The sequence below is a fragment of the Thalassophryne amazonica genome, chromosome 15 (genome assembly GCF_902500255.1).
Source record: "Thalassophryne amazonica chromosome 15, fThaAma1.1, whole genome shotgun sequence".
NCBI classification, from domain to species: domain Eukaryota; kingdom Metazoa; phylum Chordata; class Actinopteri; order Batrachoidiformes; family Batrachoididae; genus Thalassophryne; species Thalassophryne amazonica.
The window spans coordinates 94,390,506-94,407,492 of record NC_047117.1 but is presented as its reverse complement, the minus strand read 5'-3'; the positions used below and the strand labels follow the sequence as shown (position 1 = coordinate 94,407,492).

The following is a 16,987-nucleotide window of genomic DNA, read 5'->3' as shown; positions in this document are numbered from 1 at the left end:
AGACTTGCGAGCACCACCGGTTACTTCTCATACCATCAGAGAGCACCTATTGTTAAACTAAAAACATCGAGTTCTTTGACGTGAGAACCAGAGCATTTTCCAAGTACCTGAAGGGGTTCCTGTTGTGCGAAAGGGCCTTAGTGTTTTCTACACGGATCACCAACATTGAGAAGTAGTGAGTCCTGCATAGGCCCTGAGGGCCGTTGGTGATGGTACTTATCTCCGGGTTCCATAGCGTGAACCGGTGTCACGTACAATTCTTTCTGCCTTGCTTAGAAAACAGCGCGGAATGTTATGCATGCATAGATCTATTTATTTGTTGTTGTCTGCATCTCTATCTGTCAACTGGCACCAGGGCAGAAGTAAACCCGATCTATTTTAATCTTTAACACTGGTTAATTATGGACTCAACGAAAATGCAAGTGTTTAGTGAGCAGGTGACTGCCCTCGTGGAATATTTACAAACGAATACCCACAGGGTATTTCAGAGTCATTCAGACGGACACGATTAAATAACTGATAATAGCTGTAAATGAAGAAATTCATCAAAATGTCAACGTAAATTGTGAAGGCATTTTGCTTCTGTCATCATCCATCCACCTCAAGTTCCAAGCGCTGTTTTCTAAGCAAGGCAGAAAGAGTTGTACGTGACACCGGGTGAGAATCTGAGCATCCCCCCTGGACAGGATGGCAGTCTGACGCAGGTTACTTCCCCAGCCAAGACCGGTACCCAGTTACAGCTGGGTGGACTGAGACAGTCCAAGGACATAGACATGTAGCATTAGCAGGATTTGAACCCAGGTCTACATTTTTGCAGACCAGTTCATACACTGAGCAGTCTGGTCTACAACATGGAGTCGAAAAATTAAGTTCTTACTCTTGAATTTATGTTTCCCAGTCTTCTGATTGTGTTTTTTGTTTCTTTGTGTTTCCAGTCCTGAGATACGTGAACGGTACCCAAACAAGTTCATCCAGCGAGATGACACGGAACGTTTTTATATCCTTAATACACTTTTTAACCTGCCAGGTAAGGACTCTGACCATCGAGGAGAACTATGGAACCAACACGAGCCCAACAAGGAATAACGAAATTTACATAAAAATTTACCATCTCTGTGTTTCCGTCAGAGACCTACCTGCTTGCCTGTCTGGTGGATTTCTTCTCCAACTGTGATAGATATGCAAGGTGAGAGCTTCTAGTTACACTGTCTGTCATGCGGCAGATCTGTGGGAACCGCATGGTGATGTGCTGATGAGTTTCAAAGCCAAACTGGGTCAAGACTGAGCCCTGCAGCATGGGAGGGTCCAGCTGTCTCTACTGCTAATCTCAGATGATTATCCTAAAAGGAGCAATTCAACCGGGAACTTCTGCTTTTCCCCTTGTAACCATCATTAATCAGTGGACTACTAATGGACGTAATGCATGCATTCTTGTCAGAATGGATTAGGGATGGGGAAACGTTTTGACTAACGTGAGAGAATGAAATCTTTTAATGTTACCTTAAGGCGATATAACGGTGTGGAGAAATCTGTAAAGAATGTAATCTGGAATGGCTGCATGTCCTTTGTCCTCTGAAACCTGGTTGTTGGTCTTTTAGGGGGCGATTGCTTTCCTGTTTGGCTGGGGACCCCTCCAACAAGGGAAGGCTATCCCATTTAAAAGCAAACAAAAACCAAATGTCACGTTTTCAAAGCGTTGTGTAAAGCTGTGGCCTGTCCGACGGCTGTGTACGTGTGTGTCTCTGCTCTTCTCCCCCAGCTGTGAAACCGGATTCAAGGACGGTGACCTCTTCATGTCCTTTAAGAGCATGTTCCAAGACGTCCGTGATGCCGTCGACTGGGTCCACTTCAAGGTAAATGCCTCCAATAAAGTTTATCAGTTTGAACATTAAATATCATGTCTTTGTGGTGTATTCAATTGAATATAGGTTGAAGAGGATTTGAAAATCATTATATTCTGTTTTTTATTTACATTTCACACAATATCCCAGCTTCATTTAAATTGGGGTTGTACCTAGAGCCTGTCCCGTATGGATTTTTAGGGTTAGGGTAGGGTTAATAAATAAGTAAATAAATGTGATACTAATATATAAAAGTGTTTCTTTCTCACTAACTCTTACAAAATGGATGGATGAGATTTATTGTCATTGTCATTACACAAGTGCAACAACGACGAGATTACGTCCACACTCCAATTACCACAGACAGCAATTAATCCGCAATTATTACTTGGGGGGGGCAATAGCAGTTAAAACTGCGTGGGAAAGGAGTGGCGTGAGCAAGGGCTGGGATGGGGTGGTAGATGGGGAAGATAAGAAAGAAGGTAGCCAAATAGTTCACCAAGGCCGTAGAAATTCTTCTGGAGGAAAACAGTGGGGCATTTTGTCCTTCAGAGGCTGATAAGCCTGCCATGTTTATGGTTGAGCAGCGGAAAAACACCTTTACAGCTCACATGAACAGCCAGATCCAATTATGAATAATCCCTGGTCTCCGACATCTTCCTTTGCAAGGCGTGCATTTGCTCCGAGATGTTTCCCAATTTATGTCTGAGTTCAAGGGTTAACGCAGTCTGAGAATGTATCGCCTTGCCCACCTCATTAATTATGACGGACAGGTGAGGGGTCGTGGTTCTGGTGGCAGCCATCTTGCCACTTTCTCCGGTGGGTCAGGGCAGCTGATCAATTCCATGGTTAATCCAATATACTTTGAAGAATTCACAGTCTGATGAAGTAGGGACTTGAAGGTTGGAGCAGAGATAGAGGAAAGAGGAAGAGATGGGACCGCCCTCGCCGGAGTCCCAAGCTGATATATATAAAATATAAGAGGCATTAGACACACACACATACATATAAGTTTGGAGATTGCTAACAGCAGGTCTTCATAATCCATCTCTTAATAGTGTTGGTTAGAAAACCAGGCCCGCGACCATGTAGTTGCAGTGAAATCACAAGTTACCCTCAGCTGTTCTTGCCAATTTGGAAGAAGGAAAAATGCAATAAGTGCAAAAATTCCTCATGAGTTCAACCTGGCACTGTGAAGTGATGGCAGCTTGTGCCATTTGATGCAAAGCCATTTTTCCTCCGTTTTGTAAAACTTGTATGCTTCACAAAGCTCAAAAGGGAATTTAAAATCATCTCTCCAGCCAAGGTTCTCATGCTCTGGTATCACTTCTGTGTCCATGTATGCATTTTGCAAATCATCATACTGTTCCAAAATCTCATCAATAAACTCGTAGTTAATGTTAGGTGACCGTGACCGTATAGGAAAAAAGAAGTCCAACACATGTCGCAGAACAAGATCAAGAATGTGGTGTTGGCAGCCGATGTATTGAGGTTCATCGAATCCCTTGTGTCGAAATGTTCTCTGAAGCCTGGCTACAACACCATTTTTGCGACCAGTACTGACTGCTGTTGTGTCAGAGATGATCATCTGAATACTGTTATATTTTATCTGTTACCAGTTTTATCTATTTTACCTTTGTTTTTTATTTCTTTAAATTATTGTTAATTAATATATTTTAGCAATATTTATTTGTATATATTTTCTTGTTATTTCTTGATACTTGTTAATTCTTTTCTTGTTACGTTATTTTTAAATAGTATTGTGTAAACTCATGTATTTTTAAAAGTGATGTGGTGCTAGGTCCGGGAGGTTTTTTTATGATCCAATGAAATAAACTTCAAAAAAGTGATCTATGGGTAAAAGTTCATCAAATGCAACATCAGAAAAATGAAAGTTTTGAAAAAGGTTTTGTAGTCATAGCCCTAATATATATATATATATATATATATATATATTAAATTTATACAGAAGCAGAGCTATCAATATGATATATAATAATATACAATATGATTATTGTGTTGGCCCAACTAACCAACGTACATCACTCTGCCGTCATGTTGCCTTCACTTGCATCGCTCAGCACTTATATAAACTACACTTGTTCTATTTTGGCCCCGCCTAGCTAACTCCATAATTGCTTTTCTCTTGTCGCTGTAAAAACGCTCCTTCTGATTGAAACTGAACAGCAGCTGGTCACTTTGTCTCTTAGCTAATCGTAGCTAATGTGACCACAGGGTGATGGGGTTCCAGCTATGCTTGACAGTATTGTAAGCCATCTCATTGGCGTGCCTTTTGCTGAACAAACTCTGCAATGACCACATCTCCAAAAGTTAGTATTTTTTTTTTTTTTGCATTGCTGATTTGGTAAAATAAAAGTTTTCATACAACTCCAATTCCAATGAAGTTGGGACGTTGTGTAAAATGTAAATAAAAAACAGAATACAATGATTTTTAAATCCTCTTCAACCTATATTCAATTGAATACACCACAAACACAAGATATTTAATGTTCAAACTGATAAACTTTATTGTTTTTGTGCAAATATTTGCTCAGTTTGAAATGGATGCCTGCAACACGTTTCAAAAAAGTTGGGACAGTGGTATGTTTCCCACTGTGTTACATCACCTTTCCTTCTAACAACACTCAATAAGCGTTTGGGAACTGAGGACATGTGGACTCATCTCTGTGCTTGTTCTGTTAGACCTCAGTGCTGCTTTTGATACTGTTGACCATAAAATTTTATTACAGAGATTAGAGCATGCCATAGGTATTAAAGGCACTGCGCTGCGGTGGTTTGAATCATATTTGTCTAATAGATTACAATTTGTTCATGTAAATGGGGAATCTTCTTCACAGACTAAAGTTAATTATGGAGTTCCTCAAGGTTCTGTGCTAGGACCAATTTTATTCACTTTATACATGCTTCCCTTAGGCAGTATTATTAGACGGTATTGCTTAAATTTTCATTGTTACGCAGATGATACCCAGCTTTATCTATCCATGAAGCCAGAGGACACACACCAATTAGCTAAACTGCAGGATTGTCTTACAGACATAAAGACATGGATGACCTCTAATTTCCTGCTTTTAAACTCAGATAAAACTGAAGTTATTGTACTTGGCCCCACAAATCTTAGAAACATGGTGTCTAACCAGATCCTTACTCTGGATGGCATTACCCTGACCTCTAGTAATACTGTGAGAAATCTTGGAGTCATTTTTGATCAGGATATGTCATTCAAAGCGCATATTAAACAAATATGTAGGACTGCTTTTTTGCATTTACGCAATATCTCTAAAATCAGAAAGGTCTTGTCTCAGAGTGATGCTGAAAAACTAATTCATGCATTTATTTCCTCTAGGCTGGACTATTGTAATTCATTATTATCAGGTTGTCCTAAAAGTTCCCTAAAAAGCCTTCAGTTAATTCAAAATGCTGCAGCTAGAGTACTGACAGGGACTAGAAGGAGAGAGCATATCTCACCCATATTGGCCTCTCTTCATTGGCTTCCTGTTAATTCTAGAATAGAATTTAAAATTCTTCTTCTTACTTATAAGGTTTTGAATAATCAGGTCCCATCTTATCTTAGGGACCTCATAGTACCATATCACCCCAAATAGAGCGCTTCGCTCTCAGACTGCAGGCTTACTTGTAGTTCCTAGGGTTTGTAAGAGTAGAATGGGAGGCAGAGCCTTCAGCTTTCAGGCTCCTCTCCTGTGGAACCAGCTCCCAATTCAGATCAGGGAGACAGACACCCTCTCTACTTTTAAGATTAGGCTTAAAACTTTCCTTTTTGCTAAAGCTTATAGTTAGGGCTGGATCAGGTGACCCTGAACCATCCCTTAGTTATGCTGCTATAGACGTAGACTGCTGGGGGGTTCCCATGATGCACTGTTTCTTTCTCTTTTTGCTCTGTATGCACCACTCTGCATTTAATCATTAGTGATCGATCTCTGCTCCCCTCCACAGCATGTCTGTTTCCTGGTTCTCTCCCTCAGCCCCAACCAGTCCCAGCAGAAGACTGCCCCTCCCTGAGCCTGGTTCTGCTGGAGGTTTCTTCCTGTTAAAAGGGAGTTTTTCCTTCCCACTGTAGCCAAGTGCTTGCTCACAGGGGGTCGTTTTGACCGTTGGGGTTTTACATAATTATTGTATGGCCTTGCCTTACAATATAAAGCGCCTTGGGGCAACTGTTTGTTGTGATTTGGCGCTATATAAAAAAATTGATTGATTGATTGACACTAATTGTTGAAGCTTTGTAGGTGGAATTCTTTCCCATTCTTGCTTGATGTACGACTTCAGTTCTTCAACAGTCCGGGGTCTCCGTTGTCGTATTTTGCACTTCATAATGCGCCACACATTTTCAATGGGTGACAGGTCTGGACTGCAGGCAGGCCAGTCTAGTACCCGCACTCTTTTACTACGAAGCCACGCTGTTGTAACACGTGCAGAATGTGGCTTGGCTTTGTCTTGCTGAAATAAGCAGGGACGTCCCTGAAAAAGACGTTGCTTGGATGGCAGCATGTGTTGCTCCAAAACCTGGATGTACCTTTCAGCATTGATGGTGCCATCACAGATGTGTAAGTTGTCCATGCCATGGGCACTAACACACCCCCATACCATCACAGATGCTGGCTTTTGAACTTTGCGCTGGTAACAATCTTTATGGTCTTTTTCCTCTTTTGTTCAGAGGACACAGCGTCCATGATTTCCAAAAACAATTTGAAATGTGGACTCATCAGACCACAGCACACTTTTCCACTTTGCTCCACTTTGTTCATTTCAAATGAGCTCGGGCCCAGAGAAGGCGGCGGTGTTTCTGGATGTTGTTGATGTTTGGCTTTCGCTTTGCATGGTAGAGTTTTAACTTGCACTTGTAGATGTAGTGATGAACTGAAGTGTTCCTGAGCCCACGCAGTAAGATCCTTTACACAGTGACGTCAGTTTTTAATGCAGTGCCACCTGAGGGATCAAAGGTCACGGGCATTCAATGTTGGTTTTTGTCCTTGCTGCTTACGTGTAGAAAGTTCTCCAGATTCTCTGAATCTTCTGATTATACTGTATTATGGACTGTAGATGATGGAATCCTTAAATTCCTTGCAATTGAATGTTGAGAAACATTGTTCTTAAACTGTTGGACTGAGTTGTTCACAAAGTGGTGATCCTCACCCCATCTTTGCTTGTGAACGACTGAGACTTTTGGGGATGCTCCTGTTATACCCAATCATGACACGCACCTGTTTCCAAACAGGTGTTCTTTGAGAATTCATCAACTTTCCCACTCTTTGGTTGCGCTGTCCCAAAATTTTGTCATGTGTTGCAGGCATCCATTTCAAAATGAACAAATATTTGCACAAAAATAGTAGAGAAGCTTGAATCTTCGACTGGACTGGGTTGCTTGACGTGAGGATGTTTCACTTGAAATAACAGAAGCTTCCTCAGCTAAAATTCTTGCTCTGGTGGTCTGACTTCTGTCTTGACTCTTGTAGATTTCTTCTCTACAAGAGTCAAGACAGAAGTCAGACTACCAGAGCAAGAATTTTAGCTGAGGAAGCTTCTGTTATTTCAAATCTACAATCTTTCAAATCTTCAATTAATAATTAGCTTGATTTCGTTTTAGTTCTTTTTTCCTGTCGCGCTGCTGCAGCGGTTCTGCGTCGTCTGCTTAAACTGCACAAAGTGTTTGAGGGAATTCTGCCGGGTTCTGCCCGTTTTGAGAATGTGAAGCTTTCAATGATGCAGTTACCCTCATTACTCTAAATTTGTTCCCCTGGGACTCTTATGTTGCAGGGAACTCTGAAGGAGAAGACTGTCGAGAACTTGGAGAAGTATGTAGTTAAAGATGTAAGTTTCTTTTTTTTTTTAAATTACACACACACACACACACACACACACACACACACACACACACACACATATGTGTGTGTGTGTGTGTGTATATGCCAAATTTGTTGAGACAATAGAGCACATGGAATTAATTGTCTGTAGGGCTGCAACTTTATTTGTAAAATGTTACAAATTAGAACCCAGTGATACACAATTCAATTTGAATTTTTTTGAAGCAAAGTTTATTAAAAGCTATGCATGTATGTTTAATGGATCAGAATTAGTTTGTTTTAGTTTACAGATGTTCTGTTTTCATCCAAAACATTCTCAAATATATCGTGTTTCTATGTTTAATATGGCGAGATGCTTCCAGCATCTCATTGTTTTAATTGTGTTTTTGTTTTTTGTAAACAGCAAAAGCTGCCGCTGCTTCTCAGCCGGATGAATGAGGTCGCAAAAGTCTTCTTGGCTACCAACAGTGACTACAAATACACCGACGTGAGTGCGCACAACGATTTAGCTCAGAGTCTGTTCACTCCTGTTTTAATTTGTAAGAATTCTTGTGGCCAGATCCGTCAGTAATATTGTTTTTGTTTTCTCAGAAAATCATGACCTACCTGTTTGATTTTCCACATGGCCCAAAGGTAATCCGGCACGTTTGCTCACACGTTATCTTGTTTGGAATCGTTGTGGTTTGACAGATGTATTTTATGTCCGCTCCAGCCTGGTACCGCCCACCGGCCTTGGCAGTCCTATTTTGATCTGATCCTGGTCGACGCGAGAAAGCCCGTCTTCTTCGGTGAGGGCACGGTGCTAAGACAAGTCGACACGGTGAGCTGCCGCTGAACACAGAGCCACGACGTGTCCCACCTGCATGCATGTGTCTGACATTGCCAAAGATCATTACTGTGAAAGATGCACCACTCCGATTATTTGTGATGGTTGGATTATGATAGTGGTGGGACCACAAACTGGGGCCTCGTGTCTTAAAAGACAGCAATAGAGCGATGAGTCTTCACCTGCATAAACGATGTGTTCTTTGTACGAGTCCTCCTGACACCTGAAGCTCCAGATGGAAAAATGAGCTCTCAGCCTCTCGTATTTCAGTCTGAATCATTTTGTCTTTGTTTCAGACGACCGGACGTCTGAAGATAGGAACCTACACAGGACCTTTGCAGCACGGGATAGTCTACTCTGGCGGTAGAGCTGACACACTCGTTTTCTTTCAGTCTCGCATTATTCTCTCTGATTAATGCCGTTGTCCTCTTCATGAAATGTTAGGATCTTCAGACATTGTGTGTGACTTGCTGGGGGCTAAAGGGAAGGACATAGTCTACATTGGGGACCACATCTTTGGAGACATCCTCAAGTCCAAGAAGCGTCAAGGCTGGAGGACCTTTCTGGTCATACCTGAACTGGCGCAGGAGCTTCACGTCTGGACCGACAAGAGCTGTGAGTTTGAAGGACGCTCGCTCGGACTGAAATGACAGAGTGAACTTGAGTTCATTATTTGTGCTGATGATGATGATCTTGGTTACTCAGACATTTTAGATATAGTCACGGTCGTCTGCTGAGGGTGACTGGAGCTCAGATGGTAGGCGTGAAGGGAGGGTGAGATATGTGAGTGGTCCGTAAAGGTGATTCATCTGCCTTTGTGACCTGTGACTGTTTCTTGCCCACGGTCAGCCGTACGTTAGCTTACATGTTTGTGACCAGCGGGTGCAGTCAGTTCAGTGGAACTTGTCCTGACTTTGTTTCAGCTCTTGAGATAAGTGGCCTGTTTGTTTTCAGTTCAAAGAGCATTTTGGCTTTCTATGCAGACTTTCAAAGTTGGGAGTTGGTGACTGTGACCTGAGAACAGTGCTGCTGTCATCTAGATTTGATTTCATTCCATGTTGGCACCTTGGAGGTCAGTGAATCCCAGAGGACGAAGCCTTGAAGATGAGTGGTTCTGCTGAGTACATTCCGGTTGAAGGTCTGCAGAAGGCGTGGTGCTGCTAACCTGCTGATGTGGTTATACGAGTCCATCGAGGTCAAACACCCAAGAAAGGACAACACCCCGCTGATCACGCCCACCATTTCCACAACTGATGTGGACGGTCAGGAAGCAAGAGGGAATCCCCCGTGATGTCACAGGGAAACCCCCAAAAGTAATATGGCTGTTGTTGGTCAGGAATCTTGTGTAACTTGATGTCTGAACGTTTATGTAAAGACGATGTCAAAAAGGGTTTTTTGGAGTGTTTTTTTTTTCATTCCTTACTTATTTCTGTGGGCCTTCTGGAGAGAGAAATCTGTGGTCAAGCGAAGCAGCTTGAAATGATTCGAGAGATTTAACACCATGAGAAACCAGAAGGTTGTTTGATCAAACCTCGTGTGTGTACAGAACGTGCACTGACACTTGTTCTCTCTGACTCTCTCTCAGCACTGTTTGAAGAACTGCAGGGTCTGGACGTTTTCCTGGCAGAGCTCTACAAGTAAGAACTCTGACCTTTGACCTGTTTTTCAACCCTGTGCCGCTCTGCACTTTCAACAGTTTGGGCTGATGTCATCATCCTCTTCGTGTCTCTTCCCCCAGACATCTGGACAGCAGCAGCAATGAGAGACCGGACATCAGCACGATCCAGAGAAGAGTGAAGGTACGTGTTATCACTATCTCACATGTTTATCTAAATTAGCTGCTTCTCCAGCCAGCTGGGAAATAGAATAAAATCTATAAATATAATCCCTCCAGTGGATTTTTTTCTGACCCTTAATGAAGAGATAATATTTCCGCCACATCTAAATATATTATTTAAAAATGGCACGTCACTCTGTAATAATGACTATTTTCACAAGCTGTTTTACCCATTGATCTGTTGTTACATTTATATATTTGTGAATGAAATTCCTGTATTTTCTGGAGTATAAGTCATTTTGGTGGGGGGGGGGGTAGTTTTAGCGCTCTGTGAGTTATTGTGGTGCCATTTATGTATTTAAAAAAAACAGCACAATGCACTCAACTTTTTCTTGTAGTGTTTCCATGCACACGTACACACACAAACACCACAGGGTGGAACACATCATCTGTGTCCCGCTGACCCTGTCCTCTGTCCAGATGGGCTCAAAGTGGATCTCATCAGTTGTCTGATCCAAATGTCTGTCTGTCATAATTATTTTTAGTACATGATGAATCTTAGTGTTTAATAGGGATGGGTATCGAGAACCGGTTCCTTTCGGGTATCGTTAAGAAATGGTTCGAGCCACCGACATCAATAACCTTTTTACTTAATGATTCCCTTATTGGTCCTTCAGAGTGGCCGTTGTTTTTTGTTTGTCAGGAAAATGATAATTTCTCTACATTGATTACAGACCCTGCAGCGGGTCTGTAATAGACTTTTCTGCAGCGTGGCTTTGCTTTGAACCTTGAACCAATCGAAGCAGTGATTCGCAGATCGAAGCAATGCTTCAGTCATTGCTTTGTTGATTATTTTTTTTCTTTCGCTTTCCCCCGCTAAAACCCTAAAGAGCATATGGCTGTGAGTATTATTTACCTTTTTATGTTATCTGAAACAGTTGATAGATGTATTTTATAACTTAAAAACGGGACCGATGCTAACACGTTAGCATGTCTATGGCATTTTCAATGTTAAAATTAGCATTAAGCTGTTGCAGCTGTCAAGCATTTGTTGTTGTAAAAGAGTCAAATGTATTACAAATTGTAATATTTTTTTAAATGTATTTTTGCTTATATATTAATAATAATAGCAAACACAACAATAACAGTAATAACTAATCTAATGATTATATACAATTTTAGAGAAAGAGACAAAAAAAACCTGAATAAAAACAACAGAAAATATAAAACCAACTAACAATGAACATAAATAAATACAGAAATAAATAAATGTTTCCTGTGAACACCTAGTGACTCTCACACCTCCACTTCATCCCTGTTTTATTTAAGTTTAATGACAGTTTGTTTCGGTCAAACCATATTTTCAGTTTGTTAATTTCTTCAGTGATTTCCTCCAGAACTATCTGCCAAACTAGAAAACTGCTGCATCCTAGTAAGAGCAGAATACTACTGGAATAAATCTGAATAAGGAAAGTTGTTTTTTTTCTCACTAAATGGATGCTGCACTCACTGCAGTTTATTGTCTGTAATAGTCCCAGATTGCATTTCAGAGTTTCTAGAATTCAAACATTTTTGTGTGGGTGGTGTTGGGGGGTAATTTTGGGTTTCAGCTTTTTTTGTTTTTCACCACTTTCATCCCTGAATATGTCAATCGTGAGTCACTTTTGTGCAGATTAAAGTCACTAACTGGGACTCCTGTCTTGTTGGGAGAAAGAAATGAGACTCGTCCTCCGTTCTGTTCACACAGCTCCAAACACTGCGCGGCTTTCTGTCGAGTCAAGTTAGAAGGATAGAGTCCAGTCGGAATTAATAACTTCAAAGTGAAACACTGTTTTGTTTATATTTATTTATGTCCAGAGATCAAGGATACAGTGACCAATTTCATATTTATTTACTTTAAGACTCAATGAAATACATAGAAAACCTGTACGCCTACTTTTAGTACAAAATTCACAAGAGGTATCGATAAGGGAAAAGATAAGGAATTGGATCGATAAGCAGAATCGATAATGGCATCAATATCAATAAAATCTTATCAATACCCATCCCTAGTGTTTAATGTGTGTTTTTAAAAATAAATGTGAATGAATTTAAAAGTCAAATAAATGGAAAATAATTTAAAAGTCAAAAGGATCAAATGGCTAAATGTACGTCCACTTTCACCTAAAATACAATGTTGACTTTTATAGGTACAGTTTTAAATTTAATAACCGTTAGTACATTAAGTAGAGTCTGGCCTCAGAAAGAGTGTGATTAGAACATTTAGATTTATTTTATTTTATTTTTTTACAAAAAAATGTGTGGTGATGGAAATGAGAATGAATGTGAAAGTAAATAGGTTGTGTCACAAGTCAGAGTCTGCACCTTTCTAGGGTCTGTGTCCCACAAAATCTCAGCTGAGGCCAAAACAAACCGCTCTGAAGTGAAACGGTTGAGCCCACGGAGAGTTTTGTTGTTGTCATCATCATCTACAAAGCTGTTGTCATGCCAACCCTGCTGTAAGGATCTGAGACCTGGAACACCTACCGCTGCCACCTGAAGCCCCGGCCCCATGTGGAGGGGCAGGGTCGCATGACAGCATACGCGTGCTCAATGACGTGCTAGTCAGTATTTACGTGTTCCGCCTGCCAAACAAAGGGGTTCTGCCAGTTGTGGAAATGCAAACCAAGCCAGACTGAACCGTTCCAACCCACACCGTACTGTGCCGTGCCGACCTGGGCCTCTCGGTGGAAACAGGACTGTCAGCATACGCTGCCTAAGTCGTCACAGTGTGACAGCTACATAACCTAGATGTATCCACCATATTCGGCTTTTTTTTTTTTATACGTCTGCTTACGCTGGCTAAATTGTCAGGGTGTGACAGGGCCCTACGCATTAGTTTAGTAATAATTTTTCAGTACTTATTTATGCTTTACTCATAATTATTAATTTACAGTTGTACATACAGAGCCTAAAAGAGTCTGTCTTTTAGTTGTTAATTTATTTTAATTTACCAGTGGTTGAGTCTTGGGGTGTTAATCACGCCATGACTGGTGGGCTTGTTTGGACCGTAAAGGATACAACTGTCGTATCCTTTGTTTGCAGGAGAACGAAGGCGTAAACGGTCAACGTTGACTGCCTTTGGAGTGTGACAGTTACAGTCTGTTTATTTAAAACACTAGAAGCATTTCATTTGAGCTGTGGAAGCAAAACACTCCTTTAACAATACAATGGAGGCGTTATTGTCATTGTACATATACACACATTTCAGTGAAACTTGTCCTCTGCATTTAACCATCGTAATTACAGTTAGACACAATCTAACCACTAGGGGCAGTGAGCAGCCACAGTCCAGATGTAGACGCTGCCTTCGCCAGGAGCACACCCTAAATAAGCATGTTTTTGACTGTGGGAGGAAACCCACACAGACATGGGGAGAACATGCAAATTCCACACAGAAAGGCTGGGAAGCGATCCCACGACCTTCTTGCTGTGAGGCACCAGTGCTAACCACTACACCACCGTGTTGTCAGTTCAACATAACTGCAAATCAAAAATGTTATGAGAGCAGTAAAGCATGGCACCAAATCAAATCAAATAATTGTCAGTTTTATGTTCTGGTGTATTTGTAAAATTCACGTTTATAAATGAAGCCTCTGGAGCTAAAGCCGCTGGCTGCAGAATATGATTAAGTTTTTTTTCTTGACTGATCAGTGAATTTGATGATTGCTTCTTCTTCAGAAAGTGACACACGACATGGACATGTGCTACGGCATGATGGGAAGCCTTTTCCGCAGTGGCTCCAGACAGACCCTGTTTGCCTCCCAAGTGATGCGTTACGCCGATCTGTACGCCGCGTCCTTCATCAACCTGCTGTACTACCCGTTCAGCTACCTCTTCAGAGCTGCTCATGTGCTGGTGAGTAACTGGAAGCAAACCGAACCTTGTAGTCAATTTCAGTTTTTTAGCACCAAATCACAACAAAGTTGCCTCAAGGTGCTTCACACAAGTAAGGTCTAACCTTACCAACCCCCAGAGCAAGAACACAGGTGACAGTGGTCATAAAAAAAACTCCCTCTGATGATACTGAGGAAGAAACCTCAAGCAGACCAGACTCAGAGGGGTGACCCTCTGCTTAGGCCATTCTACTAATCAAGTTTACATTGCAGAACACAACAACAATTAATGATTGGTGAGAGTACATGCAGACATCCAGTCCCCTATGGTGCACTGGATGACTGGGAGGTGATGGTCTAGTGGTTAAGCGTTGGGCTTGAGACCAGAGGATCCTCGGTTCAAATCCCAGCCTGACCGGAAAATCACTAAGGGTCCTTGGGCAAGGTCCTTAATCCCCTAGTTGCTCCCGGTGTGTAGTGGGCGCCTTGAGTGGGTGCAGCCTCACATCAGGGTGAATGTGAGGCATTGATGTGTAAAGTGGTTTGAGCATCTGATGCAGATGGAAAAGCGCGATATAAATGCAGTCCATTTATTTACCATTTCATCATCCGGGGGGTTGACAAGCCACTTTTTGGATCTGTTCCTACAGCAGAGTCCACTCTGCGCCATTTCCTGCTGTCTAATCCAGCACGTGGATGCAGCCTCATCTCGGACAGTGACAAAAAAACAGACTCAGTCGGCCAGAAAAACTACACTTGAGGTATAATTATCAGCATTGAGCAACAGGAAAGCAGAAGAAAAACTAAGGTGATCGCTGCTCATAGACAAATTATTTAAATAAGATAAAATAAAAGCTCTTCTGAACCACGAGCCAGTAAGACGGGAACCTGTGCCTTTGACGTTAAAATTACTGGACCTTTGATCATTTCTGCTCCCAGTCAAGGTCAGAATGGCCGTCTTATTAAAAAAACAAAACAAAAAAAACACCCTGGAGGAAATAAAATCTTCCTGAATTAATTCAGAGTGTGAGGAAAACTATTTTATATCAAACTCAACGTTGTTTGTAATTTGACTTTTGAGGTCAGTTGTTTACAGTGACCTTGACCTCCACAACCTTCATGTGCCAGAGCATTATGCACATATGCAAAAATGAAAAATTTGAACTTGACCTATGAGCTTCAATCCCAGACAAGATGGGGTCATTATCTGGATGGAGGCTGAAAATCAAGGTCAAAGGTTAATTAGTTCACAGGATAGAGCTCAGGTCAACAGACGGACTCCAAGTCCCATACAGAATGTGGTCTTCAACTGCTAAACATTTCTGATGTCATTGAGCCTGCTCAGTAATTTCTGAACTTCCTCCCCTCCCTCTCCAGATGCCTCATGAGTCTACCGTGGAACACGCCCACGTGGACATCGACGCAGAGTCACCGCTGGCCACTCGAAACCGCAACGACTGCAAGGACCTGGAGGGCAAACGTAGCCACCTGACGCGCTCCTTCAGCGAGATCAAACCCCCAAACCTGTTCCCCCAGACTCCCCAAGAGATCACGCACTGCCACGACGAGGACGACGACGAGGAGGAGGAGGAGGAGGAGGAGGAGTAACGTACTGGAAGTGGAGAGCTGTGTTGTTGTGTGTAGCAGGTTTGAGTCAGCAGCAACAAAAGCTACTCTGTGTGTGTGTGTGTGTGTGTGTGTGTGTGTGTGTGTGTGTGTGTGTGTGTGTGTGTGTGTGTGTGTGTGTGTGTGTGTGTGTGTGTGTGTGTATAAATGTTACAATACTGTCATGCAATAAACATACACACACACAAGCTGGACCAGCAGAGTATTAAAGGACCAGTAATGAAGTCACATGACTGTCTGCATGCTTTGCCCCCAAACTTTGTTAAATAAGAGTTTTTCGTAACCTTTTATATGCTAAGTTTTAAGGAACTGTTAATTAAACGGTTGTTATCACTTTATTTGGATACTGTCAATCATACAATATGCACGTTAATGCAACGAAAAAGAAAAAAAAGCATTTCAGTTGACTGTGATTTAAAAAAAAAAAAAAAGTTTTTATGCAATGTGGGAACAACCATCTGGTTTTTTTGCTTATTTTGTTCGTGACTTTGCACATAAAGGCTGGATAGGTGGGTCCTGATCATTTTTAAATGAAGCAGCAGACGTCCACTCTGCTGTCGACACTAAACACCCTTCCGGTGTAATTGGACCTGGATCAGCTCCCAGCTCGCGTGTCCGTCGGTCTGTCCGGAGCTACAGCTCAGCACATTACACACGTTTGTGTTTATGACACATAACATGGACATGTTGACAATAATGCACCTTTAAGGCCATGAAAACATTCAACCGACATTCTGATGAGGTCATTCACTGCCCCCTGCTGGTGGTATGCAGACCATGTTTTTTTAGCAGCCCTTACTGGTTTTCTGATGCCGTGTCTGTTTCCATTTTGATTTGATGGTGTTTGTTTTTCTCTCTTGGACTGTCTGATAAACTGGATTGAGCGGCGCGTTTGGACACCGCCGGTCTACATGACGGTCAAACCGAAGATCCTGAACTGTTTTGTACACGAGTCAGTGTTGATGCTTGACTGATGCACAAGAATCCGTTAAACAGACGTTATAAAATGTGTTACCAAGCAACAGCTGTAAATGTGTTTGTACCTTTATGATGGCATTGTAGCTGTGCACAGATGCACGTGCACTATTTTCTTAGCAAACGGTGCATTTCATATTTTTCTTTTTTAGGGACTCGTGTTCTTATCTTAATTTTTGTGTGTTGGGGAGTGGTGGGGGGGGGGGGGGGTGATGTTGGAATGAAAATGA

General features: G+C 41.8%; 1 protein-coding gene across 1 annotated transcript in view; it reads left to right on the top strand.

Moving 5' to 3' along the window:
* The window catches only part of nt5c2b (5'-nucleotidase, cytosolic IIb), a 51,639-nt gene extending 35,413 nt beyond the window's left edge, over positions 1–16,226 (top strand). Inside the window, exons 6-18 of the mRNA XM_034187827.1 lie at positions 936–1,027; positions 1,129–1,186; positions 1,760–1,853; positions 7,632–7,685; positions 8,082–8,165; positions 8,270–8,311; positions 8,391–8,498; positions 8,801–8,867; positions 8,949–9,119; positions 10,090–10,141; positions 10,243–10,303; positions 14,002–14,178; positions 15,534–16,226. Of these exons, the coding sequence (XP_034043718.1) occupies positions 936–1,027; positions 1,129–1,186; positions 1,760–1,853; positions 7,632–7,685; positions 8,082–8,165; positions 8,270–8,311; positions 8,391–8,498; positions 8,801–8,867; positions 8,949–9,119; positions 10,090–10,141; positions 10,243–10,303; positions 14,002–14,178; positions 15,534–15,764 (1,291 nt within the window). The 3' untranslated portion in view covers positions 15,765–16,226. The remainder of the gene's footprint in view (positions 1–935; positions 1,028–1,128; positions 1,187–1,759; positions 1,854–7,631; positions 7,686–8,081; positions 8,166–8,269; positions 8,312–8,390; positions 8,499–8,800; positions 8,868–8,948; positions 9,120–10,089; positions 10,142–10,242; positions 10,304–14,001; positions 14,179–15,533) is intronic.
* The last annotated feature ends 761 nt before the right edge of the window (positions 16,227–16,987 follow it).